The 23,942-nt window shown below is 39.3% G+C and overlaps 1 protein-coding gene across 1 annotated transcript in view; it reads right to left on the bottom strand.

Annotated features, from left to right (window-relative positions):
- The window catches only part of LOC115023769 (neural-cadherin), a 312,681-nt gene that overhangs the window by 132,434 nt on the left and 156,305 nt on the right, over positions 1–23,942 (bottom strand). The window contains 7 exon segments of the mRNA XM_075074155.1: positions 8,973–9,303; positions 9,469–9,912; positions 11,052–11,243; positions 12,321–12,809; positions 12,811–12,990; positions 14,584–14,746; positions 15,046–15,166. Of these exon segments, the coding sequence (XP_074930256.1) occupies positions 8,973–9,303; positions 9,469–9,912; positions 11,052–11,243; positions 12,321–12,809; positions 12,811–12,990; positions 14,584–14,746; positions 15,046–15,166 (1,920 nt within the window).

Genomic DNA, 23,942 nt, shown 5'->3' with positions numbered 1-23,942 from the left:
TCTCTCTTCTATTCGTCCTCTCTCTCTCTGATTGTCCTCTCTATACTTATCTCTTCTCGCCCTCTAGCTCTCTCTCTCCCTATATCTCTCTCTCTCTCTCCACCATATATCTACACCTCTCCTATATCGCTATATTACCTATAGATTATCTATATATACTTTAGATCTCTCCACACTATATATCTCTATGTATCTATCTATATCTATATATAGCTTATATATCTATTATGTGAATATATTCACATTATATATATATATCTTATATATACCATAATATATATATATATTATATATATATATATACATCTACATCGGATATACATACATCACATACAATACATATATACTACACTAATATTATATATATCTATATATATATATATTATATACATATACTCTCTCTATATTATATTCCATATACATATATTCTATACATATACAATATATACTCTACACATCACTATATATATACATAACACATATATTATATACAACCTATATATATATATATATAGCCGTAAAGTGAGGGGGGGAAGATAATGTACACCTATATATATAATATATACAACACACACATATACACATATATATATTATATATACCCACCCCATATATATATATATACTATCTTAATATTTATATATATATATATTATATATATATCTATATCTATAATATATCTATATATATTACATATATATAATATATATATATACACATATATATATATATATATATATCTCTCTACATATCCACCCCATATATCTCTATCTCTCTATCTCTATATCTATATCTTCTATTATCTATATCTATATATATCCTCTATATACATGTGTGTACATATCTCTATCCTCTCCTCCATCTCATCTCTCTCTCTCCACTCTCTCTCTCTCTCCCTCCCCTCTATATATCTATCTCTCTCTACACCTCTATCTACCCCTATATCTATATATAATATATATACAATATATATATACTACCCGTCTATATATATATATAATATACCCTCTATACATATATTATATATACACATATATATATCTAATACACATCTACACATATTATATATATATACAACATATATACATATATATTATAACGCTATACACTATCTACATATATTATATACACAATATGGTATATATTAGGTCCTCCATATAATATCTAATATGTATATATAATACTGTATATATATGTCTATAATATGTCATATACATCTAAATCTCTATATATATCTATATATACCTATGTATATATTATCATATATATATCTATTAACATCTTGATATATCTATACTATATATATATACTATATATATATCATCTATATATCTATATACTATATCTAATAATATCTCTCTCTCTGATATATATATATCTATCTATATCTATATCTCTATACATACATATATCTGTGTATCTGTCATATCTATATATGTCTATATGTTGTATATTTATATATATATCTATAATATATATATATATATACACATATATGTATATCTAATATATATCTCTATATCACTATATATCTAATATGCCCATATATTATATATTACACATATATATATATATATCATATATATATACACTATATTAATATATACACATAATATAATATATACATATCCATATATTATATATTATATATATATATATATTATATTATATATATGTATATAATCTCTACTCTCATCCTCTCTCTCTATCTCCTATCTTCTCTCGTCTGTCTCTCTATCTCTCTGTGTCTCATCGCTCTCTCTCTCTCTCTCTCTATCCTATCTCTCTCTCTATCCTCTCTCTCTCTCTCTCTCTCTCTCTATCTCTCTCTCTCTCTCTCTCTCTCTCTCTCTCTCTCTCGCTCTCTCTCTCTCTCTCGCTCCGCTCTTCTCTACCCTCATCTCTCTTCTGTCTATCCTCTCTTCTATCTCTGTCTCTCTCTCTATCTCTATGTGTCTCTCCTCTCTATATTCCGTTACTCTTGTCTCTTCTCTTTCTCTCTCTCTCTTTGTCATATCCTATCTCATCTATTATCTCTCTTATCTATCTTCCCCTCTCTTTATCCTCTCTATATCCCCCCATCTTTTATATCTATATAATTACACCCATTATGTGTTATATACTATATCTCCCCTATCATTTGTTCTATATATTAATTCTCTCTCTCTCGCATATCTATACCCCTATCGCTCTCCCTCTCTATCTGTCTCTTCTCTCTCCTCCCCCTCTCTCCTCTACTCTATCTCTTCTCTCATCTCTCTCTCATCTCTACCTCTCGAATATCTCTCTATACTCCAAGCCTCTATATACACACCTATCTCGTCTATGTCTTACTTATACACACCTCTATATATATATATATATATATACACACCTGTATATATAATATATAACACACATATAATGTATCTATAATATACTATCTATATTATATACACATATCTGTGTGTATATATATATATATACATCTTGTGTCATATTCTCTATCTGTCTCTCTTCTCTGTGTGTCTCTCTCTCCCTCTCTCTGTTCTCTCTCTCCTCTGCTGTCTCTCTCCCTCCCCCTATGTCCTACTTCTTCTCTCTCCCTCTATCCACCCCTCTCTGTATCTATTATCTACTCTATCTCTTTCCCTCCCCATCTCTGTTCTAGCTCATCTATCTCTCTCCCTCTATGTGTCTTAATCTCTCTCGCTCTATCACCTCTCTCTCTCTCCTCGTATGTGTCTCTCTCCTATCTATCTCTCTCTCCCTCTCTGTGTGTCCTCTGTTATCTCTATCTCTCCTCTGGCCTTTTCTCTCTATCACACCTCCATCTATATACACTATCTATGTTATAATCATACACCCATAATAATATCTATCCCTTATCTATATACCCCTATATCTTTATCTCTATACACACATATTATATACATATACTATACACAATATCTATATACATTATATATTATACCCATATACATATTTATATGTCTCTACACCTTATATATATATATAATATATATATATATATATATAATAATATATAGTTATACCCACATATATGTAATATAATATATAATATATATATAATGATATCTCGCTCTCTCTCTCCTACTCTTTTCTATCTCTCTCTCTCTCTCTCTCTCTCTCTCATGTCTCTCTCTCCTACCCCCCTCTCTCTCATACTCCACACATATATGGAGTATATCTTTATCCTCTCCCCACCCTCCTCTGTCTACTCTCTCTCTATCCTCTATCTCCTCTCTCTCTCTCCTCCTCTCTCTCTCCCCCCCTCTCCTCCTCTCTTCTCGCCTCTTCTATCTCGTCCACACACCTCTCCTCTATATCTATCTCTATCTCCCCCTCTATCTCTCTCCATATCGATATCCCCCTCTCTTATCTCCCCCTATCTCTCTAATATAATACCCACAGATCTATCTGTATCTATCATCCTCTCGTGCTCTCCTCTCTGTGTACCTCTACTTCTCCTGTGTCTCTCTCTCTGTTTCTCTCTCTGCTCTCGCTCTGTCTCGCTCTCTCTCCTCTCCTCTCTCTCTTCTGTGTGTCTCCTCCTCTCTCATCTCTCTCTCTCTCCTACTCCCTCTCTTTGTGCCTCTCTCTCTCTCTAATCCATTCTCCCTCCTCTGTGTCTCTCTCTCTCTATCCACACTTTTTCCTGCTATCTCTCTTTTCTGTCTCTCTCTCTCTCCCCACCCCTCTCTCTCTCTCCTCTCTATCCCATCTCTAATCTATACTCTCTACATCTATCTTCCCCCTCTCTCCTATAACATATATAATATAACATAATATATATAACACATATATAAACACATATATATATACACATATACTCTACACACATTATATAATTATATCTACTATATATATATATATATAGTATAATTGTTGTATATAATGTATAAATACATCTAGTGTGTATATATATATATATCATATATATATATATTGTATAGATATTGTATATACTATATGTTTATATTCGGTACATATATATATCCAATGTATATATGTTGTCTATTATCTCTCATATATGTGTGTATATATATACTATATATATACATATATGTGTATATAATATATAATACATAATGTTTATATCTCTCCTCTCTCTCTCTCTCTCTCGTGTCCTCATCTCTCTCGTCTCTCGCTGTGTCTCTCTCTCTCCTCTCTCTCTCTCTCTTCTCTCCCTGTGTCTCTACTCTCTCTGTCTCTCTTGCCCTCTCTGTGTCTCTCTCTCTCTGTGGTGTCTCTCTCTCCCCTCCCCTCATCCCTCTACTCTCCTCATCATATCATCTATCTTCTCTCTATTATATCTCCTCTGTTCCTTCGCTCTACTCTACCCACCTATATATATCTCAGACTTATCCTTACCTCTCTATCTCCACATATCTATCCATATATCTACCACATATCTCTACCCCCTATACTATACACACACATATATATAACACACATTATATATACACTATATATACTCACACACATATATATATAATAATATTATATATCCATATATGTGTGTAATATATCTCTATATATATACTATAGATATAAATATCATATAATAATATATGTGTATATTTATATATATCTATCTATATACACATATATGGTCTCATCTATACTCTATATCTCATGTCGTGTATATATAATCTCTATACATTATGTGTATATACTCTCGTATCTACCTCTCGGTGTATATATCTCTATCTCTCTCTCTCTCCTCTCTCTCTACTCTCTCTCTACTCTCTCTCGCTCTCTTGTTCCTACTCTACTCTCTCTCTCTCGCTTCTCTCTCTCCTCTCTTCTCCCCCCCTCTCTATTACTCCCCCCCTCTCTCTCTATAACACCCATTCTATATCTCTATATCTATATATTCACCTATATCTATCTTCTTATCTATCTTATATATACTATCACTCACCACAGAAAATGTATTATACATATACTCTATATACTTAGATATATGTGTATTATATTTTTCTATATATCTCTGTACTCTCTGTCTCTGTGTCTCTCTCTGTTCTCTCTCTCTCTCTCTCTCTCTGTGTCTCTAACTCTCTCCCCCGCCTCTGCTGTGTCTCCTCTCTCTCTCTCTCTCTCCTCTCTCTCTCTCCCCTCTCTCTGTCTCTCTCTCATAATCTCCATACTTGTGTGTCTCTCCATTCTCACTAGCTAATCCCTAACCCCTCGCTGTGTATCCTCTCTCTACTCTCTATGTGTCATCTACTCTATCTATCTATTCTCCTCTATATCTCTTCTCTCCTCTCTGTGTCCCCCCCTCTTCTCTCTATCTCTGGTCCTCTCTACTCTCCTTCTCTCTCTTATGTGTGTGTCATCTTATCGCTCCTACTCATCTACTCTCTCTTCTGTGTATCTCTCTCTCCTCTATCATGTGTTCCCTCTCTCTAATCTCTCCTCTCTCTCACTCTCTATCTCGTGTTCCCTACCTACCTCCCCCCCCCTCTCTCTCTTCTGTCACTATATCTCTCCTCCACACTATATCGTCTCTCCTCTCTATCATAATCTCTATGTGTCTCTCTCTCTCTCTCTCTATTATTCTCTCTCTCATCTCTCTCATATGTGCGCTCTACCTCTCTTCTTTGTCTCTTCTCTATCTCTCTCTCTCTCTCCTCTTTGTCTCTCCTCTCTCTTCTCTCCTCTCTCTCTCTCTATGTGTCTCGCTCTCTCATCTCTCTGTGTCCCTCTCTCTCTCTCGTCTCTCTCTCTCCTATCTCTCTGTGTCTCCTCATCTATCCCCCCCTCTCTCTCTCTCTGTCTCTCTCTCTCTCCACCCATATCTCATATCTCTATTCTATCCTATCTATCTCTCTCTCTCTCTCTCTCCTCCCTCTCTCTCTCTCTCTTCTCCCTCCCTCTCTCTCCCCTCTCTCTCCACCCTCTCTCTCACCCCCTCTCTCTCCCCCTTCTCTCTCCCCTCTCTCTCTCCGCCCTCTCTCTCGCTCTCTCGATCTCTCCCCCCCCCCCCCTTATCTATACTCCACCCCCATCTCTCTCTCGTATATATATATCTCTATCCTCTCCCCATCTCTTCCTACGTCTCTCTATCTCCCTAGCTCATTGTTATCTCTTGATGCTCCGTTGCTCTCTCATATCTCCCTCTCTGTGTGTCTCTCTCTCTCTCACTCTCCATCTCTCTCTCTCTCCTCCTCTCTCTCTCCGTCATCTCTCTCTCCTCTCTCTCTCCTCTCTCTCTCTCTCTCTCTCCTCTCCTCTCTCCTCTCCTCTCTCTCTCTCTCTCTCTCTCTGTCTCTCTTCCTCTCTCTCTCTCTCTCTCTCTCTCTCTCTCTCTCTCTCTCTCTGGGCTCTCTCTCTCTCTCTCTTCTCTCTACTCTGTTCTCTCTCTCTCTCTCTCTCTCTCTCTCTCTCTCTCTCTCTCTCTCTCGTCTCTCTCTCTCTCCTCTCTCTTCTCTCCTCTCTCCACATCTCTGTGTCTCATCTCTCTCTCTCCTCTCTCTCTCTCATGTGTGTCTCTCTCTCAATCACTACCCTCTCGTCTCTCTCTCTCTCCTCTCTCTGTACTGTCCTCTCTATCCCCCCCCATCACTTTCTATCCCTCCTCTCTATCTCTCCCTCTCTCTACCCATCTCTCTCCCTATATACTACACACCCTCTCTCTTACTCCCCTTAAATTTTTCATGATTTCTCAAACCCAGCACCTGACTAATCAGTCCGCAGCAGCTAAACTTGACTAATATTTGTACATTATCAGCCGCACTGGGCTATAATCCAGGCCGCATACGCTAATTGACTGATGTGTATGTAGCCGTCTGTGCGACACCAACGATCGACTCTGCTTGTGGTTGTGTAGAACCAGGCAATAACGATGGAGACTTCGTCTGCCTGTTCAACATCAGCCTTTTATTGGTCTCTGACCGTTGGGGTTTTCGCTTAATTTGTCCATAAATTAACAGTGAAACAGAAGAAACCATGGAAGTCCTCATCATCCGGTAACTCCACAGTCGGGGTTTTTGGGACATGTGCCCCCTCTCTTCGCGTATCCTCTTTCCGTCTCCCGAAAAAGTGGGCGCGAACTCCCAGAAAAGTGCCCGGTTTCAGGAGTTTCCGGTTTCGGAGTATCAACATAAAAGCATCTTTACAAATAAGACTCCTCGAAATAATATATATATTTCCATAATTATGGGGCTCACCCACTGCCCTCGCTCTCTCGTAATGTCCGTCTGTCTCTCGTACCACTTCGCTACTACTTTTGCGCGCTCTTTCCCTGCATCCGGTGGAACTGTAACCTGTAAAATCCATAGATTTAGGAATCCCCTAGTGGCGTTAGCTGTAAAAATCCATAGATAAGCCGCAACTGTTATAATAAGGCCGCAGGGTCGCAAAATGGGGAAAAAGTCGGCGCTTATGTCCGGAAATTACTGTATAATATATATAATATATATATATATAATATATATATATCTATATGTGTCTATATATCTATATATCTCTCCTGTGCTCTTCTGCTGTCTCTCATCATCTCTCTCCTATCTCCGCCCTCTACTTGTCTTTCTCTGTCTACCTCTCCTTCTCCTCTCTCTCTCTGGGTCCTCTCTTCCTCCCTATCGTGTTCTTATCTATCACCTCATCTGTGGTGTCTATCTCTATCTATCTCGCCATCTCTGTTCTCTATCCTCTCGTCTCATCTCTCCTCTCTCTCTACCTCTCTGTGTTCATCTACTCCTCTCCTCCATCCTGTGTCTCTCTCTCCTCATCTGTGTCTCTCTCTCTCTCACTCTCCTCCTATTCTCTCTCTCTCTCTCTCTCTCTCTCTCTCTCTGTGTCTCTCTCTCTCATCTTGTGTCTCTCTATCCTCTCTCTCTGGTTCTCTCTCTCATCTCTCTCTCTCTCTTCTCTCATCTCTCTCTCTACTCTATCCTCTCTCTTCTTCTCCCCCCCCCCCACCCCCTCTCCTCTCTCTCTCTCTCCTTGTCTCTCTCTATCTCTCTCTCATCTCCTCATCTTCTTCTTCTCTCTCTTCCCCACCCCCCACCCCCTCCCACCTATTTCTCTCTCTCCTACTCTCTCCTATCTCTATCTCTCTCTCTCTCTCTCTCTCCTCATCTCCTCTCTCTCTATCTCTCATCTATATATATATCTATCTCTAACCTCCATATCCGTACTATATATATCTACTATACACATCTCTATATACACCTCTCTCTCTCCCCATCCTCATCTCTCCGATATTATATAATATATATATATACCCACACAACACATTATATACCACACACCATATATCTATCGATATTAATATATAATACACATCTATCTATATATAATATGTTATATTAATGTGTATATATATATATTAATACTCTCTATTCTATCTCTCTCTTCTCTCTCTCTGCTCCTTCTCTCTTCACTCGTCTCTCATCTCTCTCTATCCTCTACCACCTACCCCCCCCCCCCACCTGCAATATATACACATGCATACATATATACACATACATACCTACTTTTTGTGACACAAAACTGCGATTCACTTTAGTATCAGCCCAGGTACTCTAGTATGTGGTTTGTTTATTACCCTTACACTCGAAGGCAATAGGCTCAAGAAGAATAAACATTCTAGCTGTGATTAATTAAATGTCAAATGGAGCAATGACTTGCCATTGTGACCCTTAGAATAGCACCATGGGAGTCATTATGGCTAACAGCCGATCATGCTGGACAATGATAATGTGGTGACAGTGGGTGGATTGAGACAGAGGTGAAAAGGACAATAAAAATGGTGTGTGCCTGTGTGCGTTAATTACTGCACACTAATTAGGAATTAATTGGCTGGCAGTAACAGCTTCACCTACAGAGACTGAAAACCTTTTCATATCTTTTGACAAGTTCAAAATGTGCTTGAAAAGGTTGAGTGAGATGAGTTAGACACATGTACCTATGTTGGTTTATTCACATGTTCTTCATCCTGAAGATGGAGATGACCCTCTCACCTCTGTGACTATTGATGAAGATCTTCTTCTCCCCCGCCACATGTGCATGATCATTTTGGTCACCGATGGTCACTGTCAGGGTGCTGGTCACCGTTTTGGCTGGATGACCGCTGTCGCTCATAATGATCGGGATGAGGAACTCTTTTTGGCGCTCGCGGTCAAACATCCTCAGAGCTGTTATTGTCGCCGTGCCATTTAGGTTGTCCTGGAGGTACAAATCATTGCTGTGGCGATACTCGGGGGGCACGGTGAAGTGAAATGGAGGGCCGTTCTCTGGAGAGTCTCGGTCGACAGCTCGCAGGAGGGTGGATGTTTGGTTCAACCTTACTACCTAAACAAGAAGGGAGAGCATGAGAGGGTTGTGGGTCGCAAAGGTTTGAATAAATATCTTCCATAAACAAGAATTCTCCTTTGTTTCTTCACAAATCCCTTCTTTTCACCAAATCATAGCATTATATGAGCATGTTACCTTGAGATCAAAACCAATCAAACCTACCTGTGGTCCGGCCACATTCTCAAAGACTACTGGGGAGTACGCTGCCTCAAACTCTGGTCCGTTATCATTTACATCCAGCAGTGGCAGCTGGACTGTGGCGCTGCCCGTTAGAGGTGGAACCCCATGATCAGTTGCCATGACAATCAAGTAATGCTGCGCTATCGTCTCCCGATCCAGAGGCCGGGCCACGGAGAGTATACCGGACTGGTCAATGGTAAAGAGCCCCTCAGGATCTGAGTCCTCAGATAAGCTATAGGTGATGTCTCGGTTCTGGCTTGAATCAGAGTCACTGGCCACCAAATGTGCCACACTGGTTCCCACGCTGATGTCCTCCGGTAGGGGGGCGAGAGACAGGAGGTGTGGGATGAAGACGGGAGCATGGTCGTTATAGTCCTCCACCTCCACCACACAGTGCAGAAGGCTGGAGAAGTCCAGGTCTTCAACCTAAAACAGGAACCTCATGTAGTCTCATGTCATACAAGGAGTGGTCGACAGTAACTAAGTACATTTACTCAAGTACAATTTTAGGTAGTTGTAGTTTACTTGAGTATTTCCATTTCCTGCTACCTACTTACTCCAATTAAATTCAAAAGCAAATGTTGTACTTTTTACTCAACTACATTTACTTGATAGTTACTTTGAAGATTCAGACTAATAATACAAAATAAGGTAATTGATCATGTATCCTCCTTTACCAGCTGCAACATTAAAGTGATGAACACATAATTATCATTTAATAATATAATAGATTTTATCATATTCTATTCTATTATTTCTTTGTGCAGAATGAGTACTTTTGGTGGTAGTATATGTTGATGCTTATACTTTTGTACTTTTACTTAAGGACATTTCTACACTGTGGTACCGCTACAGTAGTTGTGTTTGTAATAAATTGGATTTTCTGATGTTGTGCATAGTCAAATACAACTTACCTAAACAGTAGTGATCACTCTCAGGATGTGAAATATTTAAAATATGTTTTACCCTGGTCTAAAAAGCAATATCACACCATCCATCTGTGTGCTGCAGATGTATTCTGGTTATTTCCTAACCGCTACCTCTCACTGCCACACATTTGAAAAGTTGCCTTGTGAAGCTTTAAAGTTCTGTAGCTGACATATTACACCTTCTGTGTCTACCGTGACATACTTCATAGTTCTCTTCACCTAGAAAGTCTTAGCTTTTGACAGAGGCGCTGACAGGCTGATATGAGGGATTTATAAACAACGAAGAAATACAAATAACTGTGAGATCAATGCTTACAAAATTTCCCAAAACATTTTTTACAACAATTCTTAAAACTTTCCAGGAAAATAGTGTAAATGAATTTACCCAAACTTCAGATGCCTATTGAAATCCATTTCATACTTTCAACATTTGGTAGCACAGCAGTGTTCATCATCTGGCTTCTGTCAGTCTTGAGTCAGACTCTATTTCCCTCTATCCCCTTCACACCTGCTGCACAGCCTTTACTGAAGGTTCTTTCCTCAAAAGTGAAGTTAAACTCTTAGAATTAGATATCGAGATTCAGAGGCTGAATCAAAGTAACCTTCAATAGCGCTTTTAGAAAAGCTTCTACATACCTTAAGTGTGAGGTTGAACCTCTGCTCGCTGTGTCGTTCATAGTCGAGACGCTTTTTAAGCCTCAGGGTGCCGCGCTGCTCCTGTTTGTGACTGACCATGTAGAACTTCTGCTCTTGGTCTCCAGCCACAACACTAAAGGTCAGCTGGGCATTTTCTCCAGTGTCTCTGTCCTCTGCAGCGAGCTCCAGGACCTTAGATCAAGCAATAACATCATGTGAATGAAGTATATAGGCTCAAGGTCATTGGAATTATTGGCTTCTTACATTGATACATTAATTTAATTAAGTTCGAAACAGTAGACTATGTGGTTCCTAGTTGCTATCAGCTTGTATTACGACAATAATAAAGCTAAAAAGGAATTAAATCTGCAAATAGCTGCTGAGATTATAATATAAATGATATCGCTATCATTTTGCAAGTTGTCTTTAGTTTGTTTTCGTCAAATGATAATTATGGTTGTCAATGGCTCTTCTATGGAAAATGGGCCCACACATTGACAATGCTTTTTCTTTCTTTCTTCTTACCCCCTGGTGGGGTGCATCATGGGTCAGGGAAGAACCCATTACATTTTTGAGCGGATCCAAATCCCGGAGCTGATACACAAATGATGTGTCCCTTTCGTTAACATTTCAAGATGGGCCATTTGTCCTGCATTCATGTGGTGTCGAAATAATTGGAAGAATTTGTTCCAGATATGGAAAATTCCTGTGAACGCCCCCTCAAGTAGCAACTCTGATACAAATATCAACGTGTTGTTCAAACGCACAATGAGACCATCTGAGGAGCACATGACCTTGGCGCCGGTCTGTACTCTGCGAGTACCATTCTATTTTTTTTTAGCTACATCCAGTGTTTCCCTTACCATTGTCAAGGTGGGTTTTTTTCTTTCTCGAATTAAAAAAAAAACATTTTTTTTTTTTATTCACAACTCACTTTTCACATTGACAGGTGCTCTTTTATTAAACAAACTAAACGCTTATGCTATTGATCTAATTTATGTGCACGTTTCAGTTTGTACTGTCTACTTTGCGCATTCACATTCTCTCCTTCGCTCCGTTTTGCGAAGGGCGGGGCTTCGCAGCTGACACACACACACACACACACACCTACAGAGCGGAAGAAAGGAGAGGGGAGAACTAAATAGAAACCGCGCCGCGCACGCAATCTCCCCTCCCCGCGCCAAGCACGCAATTCCATCCCCCCCCCACGCACGGTGAGCGCACCTCCAAAGCAGTAAACCTAGGGGAAACACTGTACATCCAACCCACCTCTGCATTGGGCTCTGCATTCTCAGAGATCCTTGCAAGGCAGGCGTGATCCGTGAATCTTGGAGCATGGTCATTCACATCCTTTATTTGAATGGTAGCAGTTCCAGTTCCTGTCATCCCTCCCCCATCTCTGGCCTCTACAACCAGGAGGTAAGACTCGATCTGCTCTCTGTCGAGGCCGCCTATGGCTACAGTTATGGTGCCAGTGGTGGGATTAATCGTGAACATTTCTGAGAAGGTTGGCACTCCTCCCACATCGATGTTAGTGGCGTCTAAACTACCGATAATCCTGTAGGCGAGCACAGCGTTCTGCCCCACAGCTGAGTCGTCCAGGTCAGTGGCCGTCATCTCCATCACAGACGTCCCCACTACCGAGTTCTCCACCACGTCTCCGTGGCAGCTTGGGGCACAGGTGAAGACTGGCGCATTGTCATTGATGTCCCACACATTGATTATGACGTCGGTGAAGCCCGTCAGACCTTCGCCCCCCCTCGTCCGTGGCCAAGACGACAAAACGCCACACAGCACGCTCCTCGCGGTCTAGGGTCCGCTGGGCGTATATCTTGCCTGTGACCTCATCAATAATGAATTCACTCTCTGCACCCTGGCCATGGAGAGAGTAACGCAGGGCCTCCTGGTCAGCATCCTTATCCGGATCAGACGCTGTTACCTACAACATCAAAGGCACAGCAAGACAGAGAGGGTGATGAGAGAGTAATCACATGGTTTTCCCACTATTTAATTATTGAAATGCTGCTGACTGAGTGATATCTTGACTGGAAGCACAACTGCTCTGTGTAGCTAACTCTCCAGTAGGTAAACCTGGCAGAGATCCAACCTCCTCAACCCCCACCCCCCCTGTCTGCTCATCTCACTCACCCTCAACGCATCAACAGCAATTACACCCTGGGCAGGCCAGAGATGTTTCAATTTAGCACGGTAATTGCAGTGTGATGTAGAGCCAAAATTAACGTTAAAAGAGAGAGAAATGTGCTCTAACATATGTAAGACAAGGAAGAGAGCACCAGACTTAATATGAATTAATTAATGAATGGATTTTTGTCTCCTGTAATAGAGGTTAATAATGGTGAGAACATATTCAAAGTAAGGTAATAATTTAGAACAGAGTTAAACTAGATGTATTTAAATGAGGCAATTTATACAACACAGGCTCAAATGTCTGTTCTATTCAGCAGAAAGATATAAAATACATAGCTTCAGGGTTAAAGCCCGAATGACTTTCAACAAATCTCAGGCTTTAACAGTAACATTAATGTTACTTGTGCAAACAAGTAAGGCTAATAGTGTAACAAATATGCAAGCCTAGAACATTTAATGTATTATAAAAATGTATATGTTGAGGTCTTTAGTTGGCCACATTCCCCATATGTTACTGTTGCTATGTGTGTTAGATTTTCCATTTTAACAACAGGAAGACTCAACTCAAAATGTTTAGTTTTTTTTAAATAATGGGTGCCCACATTCAGAGACTGAGGCTAAAGCTTGTAATTTATAACTAGGTGGTTTTCGTTTTTACAAATGAAAGACTGCTGCGCTTGCATATTTTTGACAAACATGACATGTTATTATATCAGTTTGAATAAAATAAAGTAAGACGTGAATTGCATGTGATAACCATAGACTGTATATAAGAAGTGGACGTACTCATCGTGGACTACTGTTTGAAACCTTGAGTTTGGCATTTTGGGCGTGGCCATCTTGTTTTTTTGGAACCAGAAGTGACACGAGAGGGTGGAGAAAAGTACAACAGAACGTTGAACAAGATATGTGTAGGCGATAAAAATTGTATTATTAACTTTCGTGAATTGAAAACACAGAGAGCCCCCATACTGAACAACACCATGTTAGCAACATGTCAATCATAAGGTAGCCACGCCCTAAAGTATATGCCGCTTTACAGCTTGTTTTACTCTGAATGGGACCATCATTTTAAAAATGAACATCTTGCTGTATTAAAGAAGACTACTTGAAACAACAGATTGAGACCATAAACTCATCAGGAAAATGTTTAATGAGGTAAAACATCAAGTGAGAAGAAGGGTCATGTTCTCATAGACTTCTATACAATCTGACTTCTTTTTGCAACCAGTTGGATATGAGAAATAATTTGCTTCTGCATTGGCTTCACTTTTCAGACTCTGTGTTATCACTAAGGGGCAACCTCAGACAATATGCTAAGTAACCAGATGATTGCAAAAACTCACAAAATCTATTATACAGCTGATTAATAATTGTACAGTACCTGTAACACAAACACCGGTGAGCCATCCAGCTCCTCCGTAACGCTGCCGTAGTACTCGTTAACGGTAAACACCGGAGCCTCGTCATTCTTGTTGACCACGTTTACCGTCACTGTTGTGTAATCCTCCCACTTCCCATCTGAAGACAGGACATGAAGCTTGTACCTGAGCACAAGTTTCAGCTTTGTCAAGCGCTTTTACAAAATAAGATCCAAATAGGCGATGTAAAAAGCAATTACTTGAAATGTTCTTAAACTATTGCGGTGTTGTTTATTTGAATCAGAAGTAGAGTTTAAAGCTTTAACATATATATATAGTGCCCGACGAATAATAAAACACACAAGTAATACAACAGGGGATATAACACCATACAGTTTAGGTCAAACCCTTCAACAAGCAAACAACTTGAGTCGAAAAGTAAACTTTTATTTCTTAAAGGATTCTTCCCTGAAGTGTGTTCCTACCTTTTGTTCTGTTCATAGTCCAGTGGCTGGGCAATAAAGATAGTGCCCACCTCTGGTTCCACATCAAACACCCCTCCTGTGTTCCCTGATGTGATCTGGTAGCGCAGCTTAGCGTTTCCCCCTGCAGAACGGGAAAAGATGGAGGTTAAAGAAAGACAGTTTGTATAAATTAACCTTAGTTACTGACAAAGCAGAGACTGATTAGTAAGTCTTGTTAGAGTCGTGGTGGGAAAAAAAGGCCAGGAGCTTGTGTCTTGTATTCGTAGCATGAAAGAGCTTTGGTGGATTCATTGACGTCGGTTTCTGCCAATCCACTAATCTGTGTCCCTGAGATAGATAACATCAGCAAGCTTTAGCTGGCGGACTGGAAACAGATATTGAGTGTTTGGTGTGATCTGATTGTTATCAGTCTTTAAACAATAAGCAGCCTCTGCCCTCCTAAAGGTGATTAATAAACCTGTTGCATTAGACTAGCAGTTAGTTGTCGTGTGTGGTGGTAGTCTAGTGGTCAGGCTTCCAAATAGAACACTGGAAGGTTGTGAGTTCAATACCAGAGGCTTGTTGGCTCATTGTGCCCCTGAGCAAGGCACTTAACTTTTAACAAAGGTTATAACATGTAAACTAACTCTATGAAAAGGTAATAATAATAATAATAATAATAATAATAATAATAATAATAATAATAATAAGTTAACATCAGTTATTACCAAGCATTATTATATTCAGAGAGAGGTTCTGTGTGAGCACATTTATAAGACAGCTGTAGCCGCTGTCGAGTTATAGTAATATTAGACACTCTGGTAAACACAGATAACAAAGACAAAACAAGTCAAAGGAAGAAACTTGAGCTGGACACTGTAAAGAGGGTAACACTCACTAACACTATAGCTAATAGCATAAAGCTAGTTCATACAGTGCTTATTTTCCAGCTTTGGCAAATTTGCCGGACTTAAAAACTTATTTTCCCTGTATGTATGTCTCCATGTTACAAAAATGAGCCATTATCATATTATTTAATATCCAGTGGCGGGCCGTGCATTACAGCTAGGCCTTCAGTGATGTCCTACAGTCCTACCTGAATTAATCCACCTCTTAATACCATCATTATGACGCCATGGCTCTAGAAACTATACATTTAGACAGAAACACAGTATAACCGGGCATTGCATCACCCTAACATAGTTAAGTACAACATAGTTATATTAATATTTCCGAAACATTTAGTTGTAAATAGCAGGCATTCCCAGCAGTACAATATGCAGTGCCTCTCGGAGGCTGTGAGCCAGGGGTACCGCTCGTAGTTAGTGATTTGAAAGTTGGCCGTTCTCGTCTCATGTCTATCTTTTCTTGAAAAGTTAGTCTTGAAAATGGCGTTGTAATGATATCCGCGACCAAATCGATCTCTTCTCCTCCTTCAGCCATTGTGGGTTGAAAAAAAACAGCTTGTAGAAATCTACACAAACTAGCTTGTTCAAGTTTGCTAGCTCTGCCTCTCAATAGTGCGTATCCAATCAAAAGACGTGCAAGTGCTGACTTTATCGTACTCCTGCTAGCTGGCCCCGGCGTCGCCAACTCGAAATCTGATTGGTTAACGCCACCGTAGCTGCTCCAGATAGCTTGTCTCAGCGAAACTATTATTTTCGTTTTTTATGGCACTGGTTTAGCGGTTCACGAAACTCACAGACCAATTACATGCGTGTTAAGCCATCCCACGTGATGCTACTCAGCCAATCAAATCTGTGCATTCCAGGCGGCAAACATTAGTTAGCGATACAGGGAGAGAAGACTGAGAAAGGGAGAGAAACACAGACGAAGAGACGAGTGAGCGGCAGACAGGGAGAGAAAAATAACTACTCATGGCGCTCTCCATGAAGAGAAAAGTCAACAGAGCTTTCAACCCAGAATGGACAGACTCATTCATGTTCATCCTTCCCACTGGGTGCAAACACTAGTGTCTCATATGCTCAGAGACCGTGGTGCTCATTAAAAGTGGTGATGTGACCAAACATACCCACTCAAGTCTGAACTGAGGGCACTGAAAAATAAGCAGTCTCAGAGCCCAATGTGATTTTGATTTGTGACAAAATAAAGCAAATAGGCCACCTGTCAGCATCATCAGCCACAGAGAACAGTTTATATTCAGACCACTATTACTCAGTGCCAGAAGCACTTGGGGGTTATTCTTCACTGTTTTGCAAGAACAATAAGAGAGTTCTCTTTTGAATGAGACCAAAATTATGCAGCTGGTGCAAATGGTTGAAGAGCAGCTTTCAATTTACTTTAAGTATGTGGTTTGAAGGTATTTACGGGTAAATTCGCCCACACTCTTAAAAGAGGTTAAAATAAAGTGTAGCAGCAGCTTGAGTTTCCCTTTTTCTTTAACTGTTTCACATCTTGATTTAACAGTCTCAACTAATGTTAGAATAAATCAGTCTCAACACATCTTAACAATTGAACAGTTTAACCCAGACTAGCACATCCTGGGTTAAGATGCACCATTTTTCAAAGCTATTTTATTTATTTTCTCAATTTTATTTTTAAATGCAGCCAGAGAAGAACATTATACATATCTACAGTAATATATATAGCGGTATAGTTCAATGTTAAGTGACAATAAATATTGTCTAAATGTTTTAAAATTGTACTTTCTTTATTAGATTTGACAGTCAGTTGTTGATGACGTGCAGACATTGATACAGCTACTAGGCTACTTCAATATATATCACACTAATTCATAACGCAAGTTAGACATGATGCTCCGGACCTTTGCTCGTGGAAATTTTCTCTAACTGGACCTCTTTGAATTTTAGTTGACTACGCCTGCCCTACAGCCTACAGCAGGGGAGGGGAACCTCCGGCCTCCGGGGCCGTATACGGCCATGTGTCCATTTGATCCGGCCCTCGAGGTAATTCATAAACACAGAAAAAAGAAGAAGATCTAGACAGCATTAGACGGGCGATTGACTGTTTTTCCTGGCCAAGGTCAGGGTCCTTGAACACAACACAAGCGGCCATCACGTAGTCAAGTCATGTCAAAAAACTTCAATATTAAACGAGACGGTCATTGACTTCAGCGAACGCAGCATGGCAAGTGTAAAACAGAAAGGTGGACGCAGAATGTCGCACTTTCCAGGAGAAATGGACAAACGATTATTTCTTTGTGGAAGTAAAAGGCCAGTGTGCCTAGTTTGTGCGGACGGGCTTGCGGTAAAACACGAAACATGTCAAACTGCACGAGCTGAAAGGACGAGTGCGTTTGGATAAAGTTAACACTCTTCGGCGGAGTATGGCCCAACAAGCAGCTCTCTGCAGAGCGTAACATAACAACATGGAGAGATAGAGAGGTAGACCATCACACCAAGAACAGACTATTCCACCACTGCTGTGCAATCATCACTGCCATGTGCAATACTCACTTTATTTTCTATCAACCACTTGATACTTATATTCTTTTTTATTCTATTTAATTATTGTGTACTGCCTTTTTACTTCATATGTTCTTTTGCTGTGAAAAGATACATTTCCCCGGTGTGGGACTAATAAAGGATTTCTGATTTCTGATAAAACAGAAAGATACATGGATAAAAAAGTTGCTTTTTTGCACAGCATAAAAGAAAAGTGTAAATGAATGGGCTGTGTCTCAAAACATTTTTGCAGAGGTTACGAGTTCAATAATTAGTATGGCCCTCGAAGGATGTTGTAAAAAACAAAATGGCCCATGACATGAAAAAGGTTCCCCACCCCTGGCCTACAGGGTCCAAGTTCATATATACATAAAACATTTGTTTTTTAAATTCTATATTCCATATTGTCATTTTAAAATAAAGAATAATTCCAAGTGTTATTGATAAAAAAAAAATTAAAAAACAGCAAAACAATTAAATACAAATTTTATACAGAGCTTCACGGTGACTAGTGCTATTTTAAGAATATGCCCTGCGGGCGACTCACGTAGACCCTGCGGGCAACCAAATAGTTAAATGTTTCTCATAATTTCAGATCTGTATCTGGCACAGATGTATTCACAGGAGGTGTATAATGTAACGTTTAGGTGTGACTTACTTGGCATGTTAAGAATTTGGATGTGATTATTCAGAGAGTTGACATGTAATAGGATCAAATATAAGTGAAAGATGGTTTGGGAACAACTGGTCTGTTTAAACTTTTTCTCGCAAAGAGCTGGAGATACACCGCTCAAGCCGTGGTTTGTGAGTGAGAAGAGAGGCGATGTTATCCTCGCCCACTGTGATTGTATGGCTGCATTAAGCAAAGCATGTTCTCACATTGGTGCTTTGCTTTTTGCAAGTGAAGTAGGCTCAAGAATAAGCAAACCAAAAACATGCACAGAAGAAAAGAGCAAATGGCTGCCATCACATGTAAAGAAAGTGCCTTATTTACCAGTCAGCGATATGGATTTTACCTCGGCCAAAAAAAGAACGCTTCTCCTGGTGACGAAAAGTAAGGTCTTACAGTGTTCGGGTATATCATAAGCACACATTTTTAACGTAAACATTGAAAACATAGCTTTAGCATGAGCTCTTACCGGATATAAAGTGGACACCACACACACGGGTGAATTGTGCTTTTTCTTCTGTTAAATCCTTACGATTTATGTTGCTAAACCACAGTTTACAGCATTCGGTAGACAGCAATTCATCCCTCTTTTGTGGATCGTTGTTTTTGATAATTTTAGGAAATCTAAACAACCGTTTCTCTGGGTCACGAGTAGCGTTATGACCACAATTATACACTGTGCACACGATTGCCATTTTCTTTCAATCTTAGACATTTAAATACAAAGAAAATTACGAAGTGTTGCAGCAACTCACACGTGAACGGGCGCCGTCTTGGTTGTATATACATCCAACATGGTTGACTTACGGGTTGGGAAATAAGCGTGACGTCACATGCACACGATCTATACGGAGGACCCGGCCTCTAAAGACTGCGAAGGCCGCGTCCTTTGAAGGCTGCAGCCCCTGAATTGAGAAACAGCTAGTTGTGTATTGAAAGTGTTGAATCTTATCGCGGTACCTACGTTTCCTGAATGCAACATGAGTGAGGAAGGTTCTCAGCCTTTTTTGTTTTGCCGTCACTCACAATTCAACGCCCCTCTCAGTTAAAGCCACGTCCCCTACACCACATCAGGGCCAACAGTATGAAACTGAAAAAATACGATCTGACGTATACGGAGTGAAAAATAGATCTGAAACCGAAAAAAATATATTTGAAACTGTAAAAACTAACATCTAAATCTGAAAACAAAAAATCTGCTAATTCAAAAAATAAGATCTCAAATATGAAAATGTATAAGAAAGTGTAAAATGAAAATACTAATTTAATCAAAAGAATTACAGAACTGAATCAAAAATTATATTCAACCTGAAAAAAACTTATACTCATTTTTTGTTTGAATATATTATTGTAAACTTGAACTTTCAGTTTCAATTTTGAAGAACCTATGATGTTACAAGTGATTAAGAATTAATTGCCGGCACAAGTGCCATAGCTGAAGTGAAGAGGAATTCCATGGAATATACCATCAATTTGATGGTATATATTGACACAGAGGTATGCAGAGATTCACATAAGTATCATTCATATGACTTCCTACACAATATACAGGCCAGAATCAGCGCTAACAAAAGCTGTTAAGCATGATATTATTATACACAAGCAAATACGGATCGGAAAAGAGATTAGTTTCTCTTTTCTACACCAATGTCTGTGCAAACAACATTCTGTCATACTCTTTGCTTCTCACTGCTGTTGTAGTATTGTGTGCATTCAAACAAATGGACTGCAAACAACACGTGTGTCTCGCACCTTGGCTAGTTACTTGGACCGTCACATGATGGCTGAAGAGGAGCTACTTCCCAGCTGATGGGAGGGTAGTTTGTGCATTTCTTTAGTTTTTTTGCACACAAAAAAAAGTTCATAACATTCATTGTTCTCAACAAATAAATGTTTGTACTTTGTTTAATGAAAAATAAAAATGTACGTTTACATTAATAAAATATTTATTTGGTATTTGCTTTTAAACTGTCCTGTGTGTCATGCATGTGATTAGGTAATTGAAAGTACATAAGCCGCTTTTAATAATAAATATCAGAATCAGTTATTTTTGCCCTGTAGTACTTGGAATTGGAACAAAACCACATTTTTCAGTACCACTACAAGTAAACCTAGAATATAATCAGATTTTAGGATTTGAAGCAGTTAAGCTGTTTCACAGTCTCCCAAATGTCAGTAACATTACAAGAACGCTTACACACAACAGTAGCCTACGTAGGGATTTTTTTATTGAATAATTAATAATGTATTGTTCCAAGCACTCTAAAATCATATTGGGGAGGGGCCCCTCCTCACTTAATATTTTTTTTAAAGCTGTGCAAAGCATCTTTAATAAAGTCTATTAGATGCTGATCAACAAAACGTTCCCCCTCAATGCAATTACTGCTAAAGTGAAGGTCTGCATCTCAATCACCGTTGCATCTACCATCTAATGTTAATATGAAAGGGAAAGGAGAAACCTCCGAAGACGAGATGAGATTCACAGCTTATTAGCAAGATGAAAGTCAAGGAAGGAGAGAGGAGAATGCACTAATCCAGATCGTTTTGTACCGTCTGTTTGCTGGCATTTTAAATGAGACTTTGGGGGATATGTGCAATTGCATCCCTGTGTTTTTCTAGTTGTCTCAATCTCTTAAGTATTTAGAAAACTGCTGAGACCCAAAGGGACAAAAGAAATAGCACAAGTGGTAATATAAAATAAATAAACAAATGGAGAAAATTAATGTTTTTTCCCAGTTGTACCAATTTCAAAACTCTTTTCATCTCCCTAGGTATTGTACTTTAGTGAGACAAGAGAGCAATGAGGGAAAGTGACATACACACACTTGCACTTATTCTCATAAGAACTGAAAATATGGTACCGACTGTTGCTAAACTAGTGACATTGATGCAAGGTTTTGTTGTGTAATGACATTTACATGTGCAGCCAACATAAACAATGTCATGCTTACATTTACGGATGTATAATATGCTGGAGAGCTACGATAATAGAAACAAGCAATATATTGTAAACTGGCCTTCACGGCAGTGGTTCCAATGGACAGGCCAAGAGGTTTACCTCCAGTTCTTACTGCACATCTTTATTAATATTGTGTCACATACAAAATGAGGGCTAAATGCTGCATATATAGTGATTTATTTGGACTGATTGGAACATACTAAGATAAACAAACAGCTGCTTTCATATGGCAGGAGTGGACGTCTTTTGGACAAAACCTTTGAATCCATTGAAACTTCTGTGAGTCTAAGTTGACAGTGGATGTCCTCTGGGAAGACGGAAGCCACGTTTCAAACCTACAGGAGGTGACCATTTGTTACTGAAACATTTCAGTGGAGTGTTCCTTTAAGGTCCTATGATATGCAGCAGGATGGCACATTCCTAAATATAAATATAATATATGTTATGACATTTGAAAATATCCTCCGACATCTTCAAATTCTGCTTTTATCTAGTGTTTTACATAATATTACATTGCCTGGTAATGAGCAGTTAATTCATATATCATATATGCTAGCTACATTAGTAGCAATATGAAGCATCGTATTGTCCTCATTACTCATCACCTCCTTCTGATCCTCCACCAACTTAACGCCTGATACGCACAACAAAAATAGAACAATCTAACACGCACACACGTTACTGTTTCCTCTCTCAGATGGTGGTAATAACCCTTTTCCTGGACTACAGCTGGTTTCTCACACTCACACATCTCAGTAAGCAAATAAGTGTCCTCTCATAATCTTATGTGTGAGGGTTTTTTTTATCACGTGAAGGGTGAGGGGCACAGCAGGCCGATAATAAATGCTAGATAATATAAGAGATACAACTTTCTCCCTTCTCTTCATCTTCATATACACAATGAATCCTTCCCTCTCCCTCTTCATTACTTTGAGAATGGTCCTGCTTCTGTATTTCCAAGACAGAATGATCCACTTCACAATGAACACATCACAAGCTCTCTGTGTATGTATAGCAGGGACACCAAGAGTGGAAATTGGCCCCTTTCTATGCAAATGAGCTTCATTGCAAAAAACATCCAATTCTCAAACATCAGCGCTAATAGCCACACGCAGTTAGTGAAATTATTACCGTCTTCAGGGAGTAACTGAAGCATATTTATAAGAGGAGTCACGGCCAGACTCTCCAGTCATCATGGCAGCAGTGAGTGTAGCAGGCTGTTCTCATACACTGCTCGTACTTATATCAATGAAAAGTAATGCACTGTAACTCGTATATAAGCCAAAAATCAATTTGTATGTAACCCAGATAATCATGAGCAAGGAGAGGAGACGTAGTCTAAAGACAAAGTCCGGTAAGAGATCATAGAATGTATAAAATATGGACGTATTCTCCGTGATGTCACCCATAGGGTTTTGGTGAGCTGTTGTGAAGCTCAAAGTGGGGGGGCTCCTCCATCTAACTGCCCTGTCTACTCCATCGTCAACCAGAAGTCAAGGTTACTTTCATTTTATTACGTATCTTGTGTAAAACATTGACTTTCTTGTTAGGTAACTTCCGTACTTAAGAAAGGTCACTTCTTTAGTTACTTTAACCCAAACCACAATATTTTTCCTAAACCTAACCACGTAGTTTTGTTGCCTAAACAAACAGGTTCTGCACTGCAGAGGAGCACTGAGTGTCCGTGTTGAACATTCGTAGGAAAATGCACAAAAAATTTTTTTCCGCGAGATATCAGTCAAAGCATTTTATGAGGGTGCGTTGATTGTAGCCATGCGAAGGCTTCATCCTGCTCCGCTCAAACTCATTTATGTTGGTGCAGTGTCAAAATGGAATGTAATATTTGTAAAATACAAGACAAAAT

This window comes from Cottoperca gobio, chromosome 3 (assembly GCF_900634415.1).
Source record: "Cottoperca gobio chromosome 3, fCotGob3.1, whole genome shotgun sequence".
Taxonomy (NCBI): Eukaryota; Metazoa; Chordata; class Actinopteri; order Perciformes; family Bovichtidae; genus Cottoperca; species Cottoperca gobio.
Note: the sequence above shows the minus strand (reverse complement) of the source record. Positions and strands in the feature narration are given on the sequence as shown.